This window comes from Myotis daubentonii, chromosome 19 (genome assembly GCF_963259705.1).
Source record: "Myotis daubentonii chromosome 19, mMyoDau2.1, whole genome shotgun sequence".
Lineage (NCBI taxonomy): Eukaryota > Metazoa > Chordata > Mammalia > Chiroptera > Vespertilionidae > Myotis > Myotis daubentonii.
Window position 1 is genome coordinate 12239159 of NC_081858.1, and position 16492 is coordinate 12255650.

The 16492-nt window shown below is 58.5% G+C and overlaps 2 protein-coding genes across 5 annotated transcripts in view; one reads left to right on the plus strand and one right to left on the minus strand.

The window, feature by feature from the left end:
• Positions 1–4686, plus strand: part of TMEM120B (transmembrane protein 120B) — a 48879-nt gene extending 44193 nt beyond the window's left edge. For all 3 annotated transcript variants that reach the window (XM_059676554.1, XM_059676555.1, XM_059676556.1), the window contains exons 8-12: positions 4–65; positions 1026–1118; positions 2254–2318; positions 2662–2730; positions 3134–4686. In XM_059676554.1, coding sequence (XP_059532537.1) covers positions 4–65; positions 1026–1118; positions 2254–2318; positions 2662–2730; positions 3134–3247 — 403 coding nt within the window. In that variant the 3' untranslated portion in view covers positions 3248–4686. The remainder of the gene's footprint in view (positions 1–3; positions 66–1025; positions 1119–2253; positions 2319–2661; positions 2731–3133) is intronic.
• Positions 4655–15336, minus strand: RHOF (ras homolog family member F, filopodia associated). Of its 2 annotated transcripts, XM_059676560.1 has the most exons (5): positions 15126–15313; positions 14730–14817; positions 7218–7327; positions 7005–7139; positions 4655–6168 (listed from the first exon to the last, which is right to left on the minus strand). In XM_059676560.1, exons 1-5 carry the CDS (start codon positions 15261–15263, stop codon positions 6004–6006), a joined length of 636 nt encoding a protein of 211 aa, XP_059532543.1. In that variant the 5' UTR covers positions 15264–15313; the 3' UTR covers positions 4655–6003. The 2 variants fall into 2 exon arrangements, with proteins under 2 accessions (XP_059532543.1, XP_059532544.1); XM_059676561.1 differs by lacking the exons at positions 4655–6168; positions 7005–7139; positions 7218–7327 and adding an exon at positions 10699–11322 and having other exon boundaries at positions 15126–15336.
• Between the last annotated feature and the right edge of the window lie 1156 nt (positions 15337–16492).

Here is a 16492-nt window from a genome sequence, read left to right on the forward strand (position 1 = left end):
CAGGCCCAACGGACTAATCTATCAGAAGTTTCGCAGTCAGTTTTTAGCGTTTTCCATATTTCAGAGTGAGTGTCTCTTGCCTACATTCAGGGGCGGGGGCACAGTTCCCTGTGGGTTCCCTGTGGAGGCCTGTCCCTGGGAGGGGTGTGTCTTTCCTGGAGGGGAGAGGGCACTGGGGGAGGTCCCTGGAAATCCAAAGAGCTACCTGCCCCCCAGGTCAACTCCATCCTACCCCTCCACCCCCAGCCTCTATGGCCTGCCCCATTGCCCCCAGTCACTGCCTCTTCTCCCAACCAATCGCCACCTCTGAGAACCCACTGGTGTTGGGGCACTAACTTTGTTTTCCTTAAAATGGAAATATATGTTCTTTTTTCTCACTTAGGAACAGCCCTGGATTTATATACAATGCACTGCCCCAGGGGTCGGGGAGCTTGAATGGTTGGCGACAGGGAGAGCGAGTTTTACTTTTCACCATAGACCTGTTTGTTCCCTTTGAATTTTATACCGTGTGCATACTGCCCACTCAAAAAAATACAACTTAATTTTTAAATAAAACCCTGCTTACGAACAAGTCCAAATATATAAAGCTGAGAATGAAAATTATGTACAGTCTCGCCCTTGGGGTGACCACTGGTAATAGGTCTATGTCCTTTCTAACATTTTACTCACAAATACGTATATGCATATATACTGCATTATGTATAGTCCACAAACACGGGATCCCTCTGTACATACAGCTTTGCATGTAACCCGGGAAACAATTACCGTGGGCTTTTTTCACCCTCAGTACAAGCATCCCATTGTATGGAACTGTCTCTTGCTGACCTGGCATTGCACACAGCTCCTAGCCCGGTGCAAGCCTCTTTTGAGTGCCTACTGCATGCCTAGGGAAGCTCTAGAAGTTTCTATTTGAGAGAGAGGGAGGGGTGTGGGTGGGAGAGGGCTGTACCCTCTGGGCTGTGAAGACCCACCCCTTTGCGGTGGAAGTGTCACTCAATCCTCCGCGTGCTGTGCTCCCCCTGCAGGCTGTGTCCAGTTCCTGCAATATTATTACCAGAGGGGCTGCCTCTACCGGCTGCGGGCTCTGGGGGAAAGGAATCATTTGGACCTCACTGTGGGTGAGTAGCCGACCTGGGGGTGGAGGCACAAGTACTGGCCCCTGCCTGCTCCCCCAGATCTGACTCCTAACTCCCCACAGTGGGAGCATGTGCCGGTGAGGACATAACAAAACCTCCCACACGTGAAGGCAGGGCTGCTGGCCTCTACCCAAGTTGCTTTTCATAATTCATTGTGAATTCTGTTTTAGTGAAGTGTGAGACCCGCTGTGCACCCTCAGTGCTGGCTTCTCTCTTATCCTTTTAAAATGTCTATTTTCTGTCTGTGATTTAGAATAAAAATATACTATATATATATGTTAGCCCACTGCTGTTGTACATATATAACCGATGTGTAGTATGTCTACATATAAATATATATCAACATATACTTATATACACATTGGGAATGTGTGTGTAACTTTTAAAAATATATATTTTTATTTAAAATTTTTTTATTTCAGAGAGGAAGGGAAAGGGAGAGAATAGAAACATCAATGATGAGAATCATTGATTGGCTGCCTCCTGCACGCCCCCTACTGGGGATCGAGCCCTCAGGATGTGCCCTGGCCAAGAATTGAACCGTGACCACCTGGTTCATAGGTCAGCACTCAGTCACCGAGCCACCCCGGCCGGCGGTGGGTGTGTAACTTTTTATCTCATAGGGTTGGGTGCCCAATCAGAAAAGCTTGGAGACCTTTCATCTAAGCTCTCAGGGGAAACTATTTTTAATAAAACTCTGCTATCTCTTAAGATGGTCATTTCTATTGAATTGCTCCACAAAGTAGGCCTTGCTTTGTCAAGACTCGATTGAAATGATGCATTTGAAAGTTCACTATAAAGCATAAACTAAAGAAAATTTTAAAAACAGTCCCTGGCACATCAGCGTTCCATAAGTGTTGTCAAGCCTGCTTGTCCTTGGTGACTTCAGGCTGAGCTGTCAGGCCTGGTGACGGGCGTTCTGCATGCTCTCCGGGTGGTTCTCATGGTGAGCGCTCCCGCACCTGTAAGAGCTGAGGGCTGCTCCCCCCGCGCTGTCTGTCTGTCTGTGCCTAGCTAATCTAGGGGTGACTGGCACGGCCAAGCAGTGGGCGCTTGGTGGGGCCGTGGGGGCAGCCGGGTCCCTCACACAGGCCTTCGCCCTCTCCCTCCTCCACAGAGGGATTCCAGTCCTGGATGTGGCGGGGCCTCACCTTCCTCCTGCCTTTCCTGTTCTTTGGCCATGTGAGTACCCTGGAGTCTGTGGGTGTCCCCTACTCTGGGGTGACCTCCAGGAACACAGTGTCTGTAGCCTCTCCCTCATTTCCCCATTCACCAGCGTCCCCGGGCTGGGCCTCATGGGTTCCCAGCTATGGCAGGCCCTGGGTCCAGGGAGCCCAAAGGCAGGGCCCAGAACTGGCCCTCAGGCTACTCTGGCCTAGGGTGCCCCAGTTTCATTTGGGGGGTTTCAGTGTCTCAGGGCAGTGGCTACCAGAAGCTGGGGTCCTGGTGCCTCACCCGGGGGTTTCCCATGTGGTGTCCAGGGGAACTGGGACTGAGCAGTGCCCCCCCCGTCCCCCCCCTACAGTTCTGGCAGCTCTACAATGCAGTCACGCTCTTCAAGCTTTCCAGCCACGAGGAATGCAGAGAATGGCAGGTATGGGTGTGTGTGTGTGTGTGTGTGTTCCTGGGGAACAGTGTGGATGTGGAGGGGCAGGGGGAGGTCCTGGGGAAGGCTGGGCCGACTTGGGGGAAATTATTTCCGTAGCCGCCTGCCCCCTTTGCTCTCCTCCATGGGGCCCAGACTCTGCTGCTGGGCCTGGGAGCCCCTCGGGGGTGGCTCCCCATGGAACACTCCCCAGGTCCCGGCCTGACCCCAGGACTCAGGTCCTTCACCCAGTTGGCCCAGATGTCTGCCTTCTGCCTGCAAAACCTTGCAGTTGGTGGGTGGCTTGTGCGAAGGGTTCTGAGGTCTGGGGTGGGGTGGCACCCCAGCAGGGGGAGCTGGTCAGAGCTGGCACGGCCTGTTCCTCCTTCCCCTCTGCACTCTGTCCCGCCAGGTGTTCGTGTTGGCAATCACCTTCCTGGTCCTCTTCCTGGGCAACTTCCTGACCACCCTCAAAGTGGTGCACACCAAACTCCAGAAGAACAGGAACAAGGCGAAGACGCCGTGAGCCACGGGGCTGCGCCCCCGAGCCCGGGACTTTGACTGCGGGGGTCTCAGTCGGCACCCTTGCTGCCGATTCCTCCTCAGCAGCGCCAGTGGCCACTGGCGCAGTGACCTCAGGGGCCAGTGGCCTCCCCGGGAGCAGGGCCAAGGCCCGAGTCCCCGACTGGACAAGAGAAATGTGACCCAGCCTGTCCGAGCAGTATTAGCCACCCTTCCTATTTATGACGTATTTAATGCCGCGCCCTCCCCACCTCCCTAGAATCATAGCCCCCGCTGCTCTTGGCCGGACTGTCTTCCTGGGGGAGGCAACGCCTCAGGGAGCCCCTCTGTCCCCCCTCCTGGCACTTGAAGCCCTCAGGGCAGGGTGTGGACATGCCTCCTGAGGTTGGATGTGTGACCTGTTACTTACAGAGTCCCAGGCGGAGGCGGGAGGGGGGCCCTGGGAGTCCTGTGGGGACTCCCTCCGCAGGCCACGCTTCTGCTGTCGGCTCCCTCCTCCCAGCCTCCGTTTCTCTGTGGGGCGGGCATCTACCTTCTCAGAGAACCGCTGTTGTGCCTTGTGCTCTTTGTGCTTCCTGAGTCCCCTGACTGCCGGTCACCTGGGGAAAGTGGCCGGGCGGCCTGGGGCCTGGGGTTCTTGGCCCCTGGAGCAGCTGGGCCCAAGGCAGGCAGGGTTTCTGAGTCACCACCAGAGGGCGCCCAGCCTCGGCACCACGTGGGTGGTTTGAGGGCGTTACTTGACACTTCCTGACCCTCAGCCCTCAGCCCATCTTCCCGAATCCTTGCAGTGGGAACTCGGAGTGAGACCCAGACCCTCAGCGCTGGCCGGGACTTCAGCCAGCGCCAATGTCACCCAGCCCTCCATCTCCGCCTTTACTCAGAGGTTCCGGAAATTGGGGGGGGGGGGGGTCTGGGCAACCTCACTTTCAGGAGGTCACACAGGGCAAGGCTGCTGGTCACCTCACGATAGATTCCGAATTGGAGGGTGAAGAGGCCAATTTTCTGCCCCTTCTCCCACACCTGAGCCTCACCTGCCCTTAACGACTTCCCTACAAATCCTCTAGGACCAGAGGTCATAGCTGGTGTCCAGAGCTATGCTGTGGCCCTCAAGGGGAAAGCCCTGGCCGCGTTCCCACAGAACAGCGCTCACCTGGGCCGGCTGCCTGCCCGGAGTGGGAGTGGCGCTGGCTTTCTCGTTTGCGTTTGCGGAGACCCCACCACTCCCTCCTAGCCCTGCCCTCCTTCACTCTCCACGCCGCCCATCTGGCCCTTTAAGAACTTGGGTTTGCCCTAGACTCGCGTTGGCCAGTTGGCCACCTTTCCTGTGACGGGCCAGATGGTCACAGTCACAATGACTTTAGCCTGCAGTTGTGGGGCAGAAGCAGCCCACGCATAAATGAATGGGCATGACTGTGTTCCAATAAAACTTTATTTACAAAAACACACAGCAGCCGGATTTGGCTCACAGGCCATAGTTCGCTGACCTCTGTTCTAGACCCTCATTTGTCCACGAGGCCCTGGACTCTGCTGGAACCAGAGGTCCTTGGTCTGAAGGCTCTGGTGAGTCCCCATGGAGGGGCCTCCAGGAACCTAGGTGGGGTGCGGTGGGCTGAGAGGTCTTGCCCTAGCAGGTGACTTCAGAGAAGCTCAGGCTTAGGCACAGCACTGGGCACAGGGTACGGAGGCAGAGATACCGGGGGAGCAGGAGCCACCTGGAGCCATCACCCCACCTTCGGTAGCGCTGACTCCAGAGTGAGCTCAGGACCAAGCAGCTGTCAGTCTCTGGGGTACTTGGAATCCCCTGGGGCACTTTTAAAAAATTCCTGGGTCCCTGAACCCAGACCTTCCAGAAGGCAGTTCCGTGAATCTGTGGCTGGGGGTCGGTCAGTCAAGTCCGATCTTGAAGGAGGCCAGGGTGGCCTCGGCTCTGGAACACATCCCCCAGCAGTGGGGGCTGTGAGGGGCAGGGGGGGCTAGACGACTCCTTTGCAGACAGGGACACAGTCTCAGGACTGGCCTGCCCACGATCAGGAGCTGCTGTCACTTCATCTGAGTTTCCGGCAGTGGGGGCTGCAGGTGAGGAAACCCCGGGCAGGAGTCGGATGGGTGGTCCACGGTGTTTGCTCTGCTTTCTGAGTCTCTTCTCCCCCTGGTCATGTGCACCCGGATCTGGGCAGACGGCCACGCCAAAGGCTACCACTGAAGTCCTCTGCGTAGAGTGGGTGGGGGCGATGCAATTCCTGTGTCTGTGTCGTGTCCGGGGCTGCGTTCTCCTGATAGGCCTGGTCCCATCGTGGCTCGGTGCTCCCGGGGGAAGGAAGCGAGACCGGAGGATGCAGCCCTGCCTATCTCCCCAGCCCAGGGCCGCGGGGCGCTGCCAGATCCACAGTGGCCCACGGACCAGTGTAGTTGGTTGTTTCAAGCACAGACTTTGAGGATCTACTGGGTGTTTGAAGGGGGACACGTGGCTAGGGGGAGAGTGCAAAGAGGGCACACCAGAGTCCTGGGGACAAATGCCAGTTCCAGGGCACAGGGCCCGAGTTGGCACCCTTGCCCACCACCACACAGGCCGCAGCTCGAGTTCCTGGTCAGAACCCAGCTGGGAAAGGAGAAAGTTCCAGACCATCCAAAGAGTCTTGGCACAGGCTCCAGACACAACTCCGAGTGCCTTCGTGAGCTGGGGGTGGGCAGGGTCCCGGGGAGTAGATGGGCTGGGCCCTGTCAGTCCTGTTCTGAGGGCTGAGTGCCCGCCCCGAGGGGTCAGAGCAGCAGGCACCGCCGGGGGTGTTTCTGCCGCTGCGCTTTCTTCAGGGCGCTGAGGGCCACCTTGGCGGCCTCTCGGAAGACGTCCTCCACGTTCTCCCGAAACTTGGCGGAACATTCCAGGTAGAGGGCGGCTTGCATCTGCTGGCAGGTGTTCAGGCCCTGGGGGAGGAGGGGACAGCATTCGATGCCGGGCCTGGGCCTGGGGCGCCTCCCGACACCCCCTGGTGGGCTTTAGGGGCTGCGGGGCCTTGGTGTGGGGCCCCTCTTGCCCCCTCCCAGCCTCCTTCCCACCCTCCTTCCCAACTCAGGCAGAAGCGGGGGGGGGGGGGGGTGAATTCTGAGAACGGGGTTGTCCTTCGTGTCTGCCAGGCCTGTGAGGAGAGGTGGGCTTCCTCCCCAGACCTCTCTCCCTTCTGGAAAGCACCGTTTAGGCAACGGAGCTTGTCATTAGAATTAAAAATACCTATTTCTAAAACAGATTTACTTTCATTCATGCTTATTCTGTTATTAAACCTTATTAGATTTGCTTCGTGTTCCCTTCATCCTCCCGCGCCTCAGGAAGCCACGGGACTCGCTGCTTTTGAACAAGGGCCGCCCCTGGGGTCCCCTGGGGAGACGGGACAGGATGATGGCTAAGGGCCCAGACTCTGGAGCCATGGTGACTGGGACGGCATCCTCGCTTCACTTCAGGTTAGCTGTGTGACCCTGGGCAAGCTCCTTAACCTCTCTGGGTCTCAATCTATCTCCCCATAAAATGGGGAGCACTAACAGTATCGGCCTCGGGGTCATAGGATTAAATAAAGTGCTCAGATATGTGGGCTCTCAATATTCTACAGCTGTTATTCTCAGAATCCTGTTTGCTTCCACTGTGCGAAAGGCCAGAGGCACCCCGATGCAGAGGCCAAAGGCCTGGGCGTCCTTTTAGCCACAGCTGTGCCTCGGACCTGGGCTCCTGCTGGGGCGGTGGGGAAGGGGAGGGAGGGCCCCGAGCCCACCTGCGTGTAGGTGATGGGCTCCAGCTGGGCCGCCCGCAGCTTCCGCAGCTGCTCCTTGTCCTTCCTCAGGTCCGTCTTGCAGCCGATGAGCACCATGGGGGTCCCACGGCAGAAATGCGTGACCTCGGGGAACCACTGTGGAGGAAGAGGCTGGGCATCAGGGCTGGGGCTGGGGCTGGCTCCGAGGCCCCCACCCCGGGGGACAGGCCTCACCTTGATGAGGACGTTGTCATAGCTGGTGGGGTTCATGACGTCATAGCAGATGAGCACCAGGTGGGTGTTCTGGTAGGACAGGGGCCGCAGCCGGTCGTAGTCTTCCTGCCCTGAAACCAACCGGAGAGCGGGTGGGGGTCAGGGAGGCGCCCCTCCTTGTCCACCTGAGTCCCTGGTCTGGGCTCAGGAGGGCCAGGGGTTTGGGGGTCTGCCGGACAAGTGACACCTGCTTGGGCTTCAGTTTGGTCCTGTGGAAAACAGGTGGCCGCCCGCTGTCCTGGACGGCAGCGAGGATGGCTGAGAGAAAACAGTAGTAAGTGCTGAAACGCCACGAGCAATTACTCTGGAGACGGTCACCCCCCCCCCAACCCTCTTACCCCCCTACCCTGTGCTCAGGCTGAAGTCACATCACCCTCCCCCAAAACAGTTAGTGGAGGGTGCCCCCCAAGCCCAGAGGTGCGTGGCCTCAGGTGAAGTTCATCCTGCCATTCTGGCCACTGCTAGGAAGAGGAGTGGGGACTAGGAAGAGTGGGGGGCACTGGAAATAACAGCAAGTTTCTCACCTGAACCCTCTCCCCACCCCCCAGGGCACATCAGACTCACCCCCAGGCTGGGCTGGAGCAGTGGTGGGTTTTTTTGTTTGTTTTATTATATGTATGTGTGTGCATTTAAATATATTTTATTGATTTTTTTACAGAGGAAGGGAGAGGGATAGTTAGAAGCATCGATGAGAGAGAAACATTGATCAGCTGCCTCCTGCACACCCCCTACTGGGGATGTGCCCGCAACCAAGGTACAAGCCCTTGACTAGAATCGAACCTGGGACCTTTCAGTCCACAGGCCGACACTCTATCCACTGAGCCAACCTGGTCATGGCTGTTTTAATACATTTTTATTTATTTTATAGAGCAGTGGTTCTCAACCTTGGCTGCACATTAGAATCACCGGGGAATCTTTTTAAAATCCTGATTTCTGGGCTTCGTCCTCCGGAAATTCTGTTTCTTTTTTATGGGGTGAGGCCACAACATTAGTAACAAAGAAACAGAATTTCCGGAGGACGAGGCCCAGAAACCAGGATTTTAAAAAGATTCTCTGGTGATTCTAATGTGCAGCCAAGGTTGAGAACCACTGTTATAGGGAAGGGAGAGAGAAACATCAATGATGAGTCATTGATGGGCTGCCTCCTGCATACGCCACACTGGGGATCTAGCCGGCAACCTGGGCATGTGCCCCAGCCCAGCATTGAACTGTGACCTCCTGGCCAAACACGCCAGTTGGGCGGGTTTGGTTTTTTCTTTTTTTTAATTTATATTTAAAACTTACAGAAAAATGGCAAAAAACAGCACCAAGAACGCCCTTACCCAGATGCACTGCTTACGTTTGGCCCTACTTCGTATCTGCAGGGAAACAGCTTGAACCACGTGAGGGGCAGGTGCACACATTGTTAGTTAGTTCCCTGCGGATTTTCTAAGGACATTTAAAGAACACGGGACGAGCTCTCACCGGCCACAGTGCGTCTCCCATGCTTGGGAGAGCCGCGGCGAAGCTGTGCTCCAGCCGATCCACTGGCCACGCTCAGCTTTTCCCACATGTCCTCCAGGACTTCCCCTAGTCCAGAGGCAGGTGGTGCCTGTACGTCCTGAACATAGCTGTTACACCCGGCATCTTGGGAAAACTCCCACAGTGAGGGCTGGGAGCCTTTCAGACTCATTGGCAACCCCCCAGCCACCTTGCAGAAAGGCAAGGTGACTTCCTTCCATTGAACAGGACAGGAGGCCAGCTCCGTCCCTGCCAAAGGCCTCTCAAGACAAGTGGCCTCTTCACGGAGCACAGACCATGTCCTGCTTCTGGCCTCTTACTGATGACAGGGCACAGCCACCCTCTTCCCACTGACTCCCTCCACTGTGCAGTGAATGGTTGCCCAGTTACGGCAACGGCTGGGCCAGGAGGACTGTCCGTGCTGTCACTCAGCCGAAGTCCCCCAACACTGGAGAAGGGGGGAGGGGTAGGCAGGGCCCAGCGCACTCAGACCCCCCTATGCTCACCGCCACAAAGCTGGATAAATCTGCATCAGACGATGGAGAACTGGCCCAGCGTGCTATCCAGCCCATGCCTTCCCCTTGCTGTCCCAGACTGTCCCCATTCCTCACCTCTGTGCGTGTCTTACTAGACCTCTGCTGTCCAATAGGGTAGCCTCTAGCCCCAGGTGGCCATTTAAATTAACATTAAAAATGCAGGTTCTCCATTACACTAGCTACATTTCAAGTGATTAACTGCCGCACAGGGCCAGTGGCTTCTGTAACAGACAGTGTAGGTACAGAACATTTCCATCACCACAGAACGTTCTAGTGCACAGCACGGCACCGTCCTCATCCAGGCCGCCTCCCCCTGCTCCCCTGCTGCCCCTCAGTGAATCCCATTCTCCATGCAGCAGTTACGTGGATCTTAAAACACAAAGACCTGCCCTCTCCTCCCAACTGAAACACCTTCAATGGCTCCCTATGGCCCTTTACTAAAACCCAAACATCTCTTGTGGTCCACATGACCTGGGCCCACTAGTCCTGACCTCATCTCCCTCCTCCATACCCCTCACTCACTGAGGTCCAGCCAAGGGGGCCTCCTCTCAAACCCACCAAGCTCTGGGGCCTCAGAGCCTCTGCACTTGCTGTTCCCCATACCTGGAATGCTTTTCCCTCACGTTCTCCCCATCTTTCTAGCGTTTTCTTTTCAAGCATTCAGACTGTCCACATTATTTCCTTTGCCTTCTCTCTACTTCTACGTAATAACACCACCACCCTACACCTTACATACTTTTCCAGGTGCTTCTGCCTGTAAATTATTAAGACACACTCTGACAGCAACCCTCTGAGGAGCTAGTCAGGGAACTTAGGAACATTCCACTGATACAGAAAAAAACTGAGTTTCAGAGAAGTGAAGTAACCTCCCCCTGGTCACTGCACCAGTGACCGAGCCAGGACTCCGCCCGGCTCCTTCAATCCCAAGTCCCGCGTTCCTTCTGCAAAAACGCAGCGACACGCTTTCTTGCTTCTGTGCAAACATCGGTCCTGGCCCTCTATGGTGCACGACATAGTTCATAATTGTGGCGTAACACACGTGCTCTCATTCCCTTCCAGACACGTGGCTGGAATGGCCAGGTCGTAAACGGGGCCTACTGTTCCCACGTCCCTCTTCATCTCGCCTGGTGCAAAGTCCACCGCCCTGTGTGTCCACAGCCTGTCCTCATAGGTGTGCTGTTTACTGCCTGTGTCCCTGTGGACTGGAGGCACCCTGAGGGCAGGGCCCACGGCTGTCCTTAAATACTAACTCCTGGTGCCCGGCAGGCGTCCAGTCGGTATTGACTGGTTGAAGCTGTCCACCTCTTGGCACGCCGTGGAGACCAGGGCTGAGGTGCGCCGGAAGGTTTGCCAAGTACGTGATGGTTCCAGCAGTCGGTGAGGGCAGAAGTCAGACGGCCCTGGGTTGGAGGAGGAAGTCAGGCCAAGCTGGCTCCCCCCGAGACTCTGCCCTCACTGTCACCTTTTCTAGAGGCTCTTGCCCAGGTAGCAGCATGGCTCGGTCCCTCCTTTCCATCAGGTCTCTGCAGAAGGGTCACCGTCTCCAAGAGGATTGCTCTGAAACAGCCTCCTTCCCAGTGGGTCCCACGACCAGCTGTGGCTTTTTCTTCTGGGTTTTTGTTTGTTTGTTTGGTCTCCCCGTGAGGACAGGGGCCATCTCTGCTACACGGGCGAACTCAGTTCCGTTGGCGAATGAATGAACAAATGGATGAGTGAGTGAAGGAAGTGCAATGATGGTCCCCGAGGCTTTAGGCGTCTGCACGGGCACCGCACTTGCATCACCTCTGTTCGTTTAAGCAGCCGCCCCGGGAAGTAAGCCTGGCGGGGAGGGTTCTTCCTGTTAGGAGACCACGTGGCTGAGGGGGCATTTTTCAAGGTCAGAGACAGGCTCCCTGGGAGCTGGAGCACCAACTTAGTCCCCACGCCAAGGTCAGCTGCCTGCCAAGCCACTCTAAAGGCACCAATTCTCCCAGGAAGCCTTCTCCAGCCTTCCCAATTGGGAATTAACCTCTGGGCCTCAGTTTCCTCATCTGTGAAATGGACATGTGAGAAGCAAGTGAGCCTTGTTGACAATAATAAAAATGGTCATCATATGCCAGGCCCCATTCAGAGCCCTTTACCTGCATTGACTCCTCATTCCTCACCATAATCCTGTAAGACAGGGCTGCTGTTATCACAGTTTACGGACGCAGAAACTGAAACACAGAGAGGCGAAGGGACTTGTCCACGGTCACAGAGCTCACAGGAAGCTTTGTAAATGACAGAAGACCATGGGAGGACTACTGGGTGCCTCCCTCTCGCCCCATCCCAAAGGACAGGGAGCTGGCCCGACAAACTCCAGCCCTGACCAGGTGAGGTAAAAGCTCCCAACACAGGAATCTCAAGAAGAGAGGGATTCTGGGAGGAGATGGGCAGCCAGCCCAGATCCCAGCTCCTCCTCCAGGCTGCCTTCCTGGCTTGACTGTGCCTGGCTCGGCTTTCCCCAGGCCTCAGAGTGGGCCTCCACTCTGCAGGTGATAGACTTCAGGTGCTGTTGACCTCACGTCTCCTTGGGAGGGGCAGGGTGTCCTGGACGCCTCCTGTATGAGTCAGGAGGCCAGGCTGCCCGCAGACTCATGTTCCATGACTTTGGTACCTTCCCTCTCTTGGCCTCAGTTTCCTTATCTGGTGATAACCCTGCTCCTGGTAGGCTGGGCAAAAGGTGAGGGACTGCTACTATGGTCACTCCTGAAACAGAAACAGGGTCCTGGGGGCGGGGGCGGGAAGAGCAGGTTCTAACCCTGGCTCTTTAGACCCACAAGCTTTATGGAGCCCTCCACCCACAACGTGGAATTACTCTCCCCATTTACCCCTGGTAATGCCAAGGCTTAAAGGGGCCAAGTCCCCTGTCTACGGGCATACAGGTGTCCCACTCTGGCTTCCGCAGATGGGCCTCAGATGTTAAAAAAAAAAAAAAGCCCTGAGTTATGTGCAAAAGGAGACGTTTGTTTCAGGCGAGGAAAGGTCTGTGGGGCAGGGAGGAAGTGAGGCTCTCGCCTCGCCTCACGAGAGGGTATTTCCTTTGTGGGAGAGAGCTTGGCTGTGGCCGTCATCTCTCTGGGCAGGGGTCTCTAAGGCGTGGCGCTGGGTTGAGGAGAGAGGGAGTCATCGGGCCTTGGTGGTCCCCAAATCGGCTGGAGGACATACACAGGGCAGGTGGGTCCCAGCTCTGTTGGTCAGGGGATGGCTGCCGGCAGCACGAGAAGGGGAAGCTGCCAGAAAAGGAACCCACTCTCACTAGTGCTCTGGGGCCTGCCACCTGCACGCCCTCCTCAGAGACTGGAGCAGCTGGGGCCCGGGCAGCGCCAGCCTGCGGCCCAGAACCGGGTCTGAGGACCCACCGCTGCGGCTCCCCTAGCCTCCGTGCTCCTGGCTCCTAGAAAACGCTCTGGTCCGAGTCTCCGTCTGCCCCACACCTTTCCTCGTGTTCCCATCTCAGGCTACGAAGGAAGCCACAGCTCCCCACCTCCTGGGCAATCGCCACCCCATCTCGTGACGCCCTAGCCCTGAGCCCCACCCCGAGGCCCAAACAGCTCTGTCTCTGGTTGGTGTCTTAACCTCCCACCTCGCCCCCGCCCCGCCCCCGCTTCCCCTGCCCAGGAAACTTCAGACCTCACCGCAGCTTCCGTTCTCGTCTGCGGGCGAGGCTGACAGGCCCCGGTGCTCGCAGCAAAGGTCAGGGTACCCAGCCATTCTGATAACTCGGACGCAGCTTCCCCATCCCTCCTCAAGTAGCTCTTAGAGCAAATCCTTTCCTAAAGCAACTAGGCGCTTCCCAGAGCCTGCACGTGACAACCGACCCTTGAGCATCTCTCTCTGGCCCAGGCCAGAAAGGCCAGAAGCGGTCCCTGGTCCCTGCGCTGGGTCTGAGGGGAAGGCAGTGGGAACCGAACCGTGAAAGAGCTGGGGACTCTGAGAGGAGACGCCCTGAGGGCAGAGGCAGGAGGAGAGACACACAACTCCCCTGGACTCTCCCCGTCCACCAGCACTCCACCCACCACGTGGGGTTAAGGAACCTGCCCCTCCCTGGGTCCCAGGCGGGAACGTGTGAAACGAAAAGTGTCCCAAACACAGTGTGAGCTTTACTGCTCTTGGCGGCCACACCCTTCGGAAGTCCTCTGAAGCCTTTAGTAGCAGAGGCACATGCATCCCCGTTCTGGGGGCAGCCCCGCGGGGCCCTCATCCAACAAGAAGGGGAGGTCCTCAGAGCCCACTGCAGGGAGGGAGGGAATAACACCCAAACAAAGCCTGTCAGAAGCCAGGAACCCAGGAGCGGTCTGGGGCTGGGACAGCCAGCCCTATCCTGCCAGGTCCAGGTAGAAGGAGAGATGCTCCTGGCAGCTTGGCAAGGGAGGCAGGGTCTGGGTTTTGGCTCCACCCAAGGCCAGTGGGAGACGTCACCTCACACACACTAGGCTTCCTTGGGGAGGGGGCACCTGATGATAGGGTTCCACGCAGCTCACTAAACACTGACTCACAGAGACTGGTATCCTGACCTTTGCTCCCCAATGTTTATTCAGTCCAGAGGCAAAGAAGGAAACTCCCTGAGGGGAGGCAGCCCCCCTCCCCAACCAGTGCCACTCAAGTCCTCTCATTGGCTGGGTCCCCCCACCCATCCCCTAGCCACAGGCCTCCGATGGCGATGGTGATGGCGATGGTGATGGCGAGGCAGGCAGCACGAACCCACTAGCAGCTGCAGGTGACAGAACCTCACCCCGGCATTCCCTAGAGCTCGGTTCCCTCCTCAGCACCCCGGTTTCTTCCAGGGAACCAGGAAGGCACAGACCCTAGAAGCTCAAACAGGAGACCACCAAATCCCAGGATACCCCCCCTGTCGCTCGCGGAATCCCAGAAGTGTGGGAGTCAAAATGTGGGTCCACAGGACCCTGGAGCCTCGGGCTGTCGGCCAAGGATCTTGGGGGTCACAGGCTCTCTCTCATCTGTGGCCCAGAGTATTCCGGAAGCACAGGACCCCGAGATGCAGCCCAGCCCCAGGGGACCCACATGTGCAGCTCGCAGAGCCTTAGGCGACCATAGCAGGTCCCACCCCAAGCAGAGGGGAGCCCGTGGTTTTCTAGAAACAGGAGAGGAACCCAGCTGTGGGCTCTCAATACAGCAGGGCTGGGTGGTGGCCAGGAGCTCATCTCGTGCAAACACCCTCCTTTTACATACAGACGGGGCGACCGGGGTCCGCTATGCCGCCAGGGCCCCTCCTCCCCGGCCAGGCGGTGGTCACCGGCTCCGGGCCAGCACCGCGCCGCTGCCTCCAGGAGGGATGGGCTGTCAGGGCCTCGTGGAGCTGGCGGCCGGGATGCGGCCGGGGATGCGGGATGCGGCGGGGATGCCCGGGCGGGGAACCCCCGGGCCGCCTCGACCCTCGGCGCGCAGGCGCACTCACCGGCGGTGTCGTAGAGGTTCAGGGTCACCTCCTTGTTGCCCACCGTGACGCTGGCCGTGTACTTCTCGAACACGGATGGGGCGTAGCGCTGTCGGGGAAGGGGCAGGGTTGGTCCCCAGGAGCGCGGCGGGGTCCCGGGGTGCCCTGGGCTCCCCACCTTCCACCTTCCCCCCATCCGGCTCGGCCCCCCGCCACCCCACGCACACACACCGCTAGGCGCCGGAATTCCCGAGGGGGCGCCCCGGGGGGGCGGCCGCCTCTGGGCGCTCAGGACGCCGGGGACCTAGGGCTCAGGCTCGGGTGCAGGCCGAGGGCCGTCCCTCGCCCCCAGGGGACCCTCGCGCGCCCCTGCCCCATCTTACGCGCCTCCAGCCCCCCGCCCTCCGGGGGCCTCACCTCGGGGAAGGAGCCCTGGCTGTACACCATGAGCAGCGAAGTCTTGCCGCAGCCGCCGTCGCCCACGATCACGATCTTCAGCTCCTTCCTCCCAGGGCCCGGGGCGGCGGGCGGCGCCGGGGTCGCCGGGGTGTCCATAGCCCGGAGCTGGCGGTACTGGCAGCAGCGCGCGGGGCTGAGAGCCGGGGCTGAGAGCCGCGGCTAAGCTCGCGGACGGGGCGGGGCCAGGGTAAGCCCCGCCCCCGGGGCGGCCCCGCCCCCGTCAGGCAGCCGCCGGGCCGACCCTCCAGCCTCAGTTTCCTTCCGGCTAGGGCCCCAGCCCGGGGCGCTCACCCTTCATTCGCAGGGAAACTGCACAACGGGGTGCTCAGCCGCCAGCGCAGCTCCTACCCGCCCCCCAGCTCATCACGGCGCGCCCCCCACCGTTTCCGCCGCTGCTCGTGGGCCCCTAATTGGCAGGCTCCGCCTTCCGCCAGGGGCTCGTTGATTGGCCGGCTTGGACAGGGTCTCTTTGATTGGCGGGCTGCCCCCCCCCCCCCCCGGCACCCTAGTTTGTGGAGCCTTGGTTTCAAGCTTTGGGAGAAGCCCCCCAGCTTTGCATCGCTCCAGCTGTGGGGCTGGGGCAAGTCCGCCTCACACCTGTTTCCCCACAGGAGGTAGGTTGGTGGTGCCAGGGAAGATGCCGGCACGGGAGTTGTGCCTGCCCACCTCGTCTGTCTCCTGCGTGGGCGCGGGGTGGGGAATAGTGGTTCCGCTTACCTACCCCCCCCCCCCCGCCTCCCTAGGGGCGCAAGGTAGACCTCTGGCGCCCTCTGCCGGGAGACCGCCTGAGCATGGGTGACAGGTGAGCGCCCTAATCACGTGGGCGGGAACCTCTTTCTAGCAGGGGCTGGAGGCATTGACCAGCCGGACACTGTCGAGGAAGGCCAGGGCAGCGCTAGCTGAGATCATTTGAGACTGATAACCCCCACCTCCGCCCAGAAATTTAAGTTTTACAGCCAGCAGCCATGCGTCTTTCATCCCAAGGGTTCTTCCCAATCCTCCCACCCCCCTGGCCAAAACAGCTATTTATTGAGCACTCCCCATGCGTAGGTACTGTCGGGCAGGTGGCTGCTATCACCTGTCCTCCATCCCTCCCCCTCCCCGCGACCCTGGGCTGATTTCCTTTTTACAAGCCAGGCCACTGGTAGGAGTGGCAGGCAGGTTAGGGGCACGGCCAAGTGAGCAAGCAGGGCCTTCCCAGGGGGGTAGGACCTCTGGGAGTTTCCTCCAAGAGGGGCTGGCAGGACTCAGCATCTTCTTGCCCTTACCCCACCCCGAAGATGACCACTTTTCAAGTTCTCAGCAAAGATGAGGTAAACTTTACT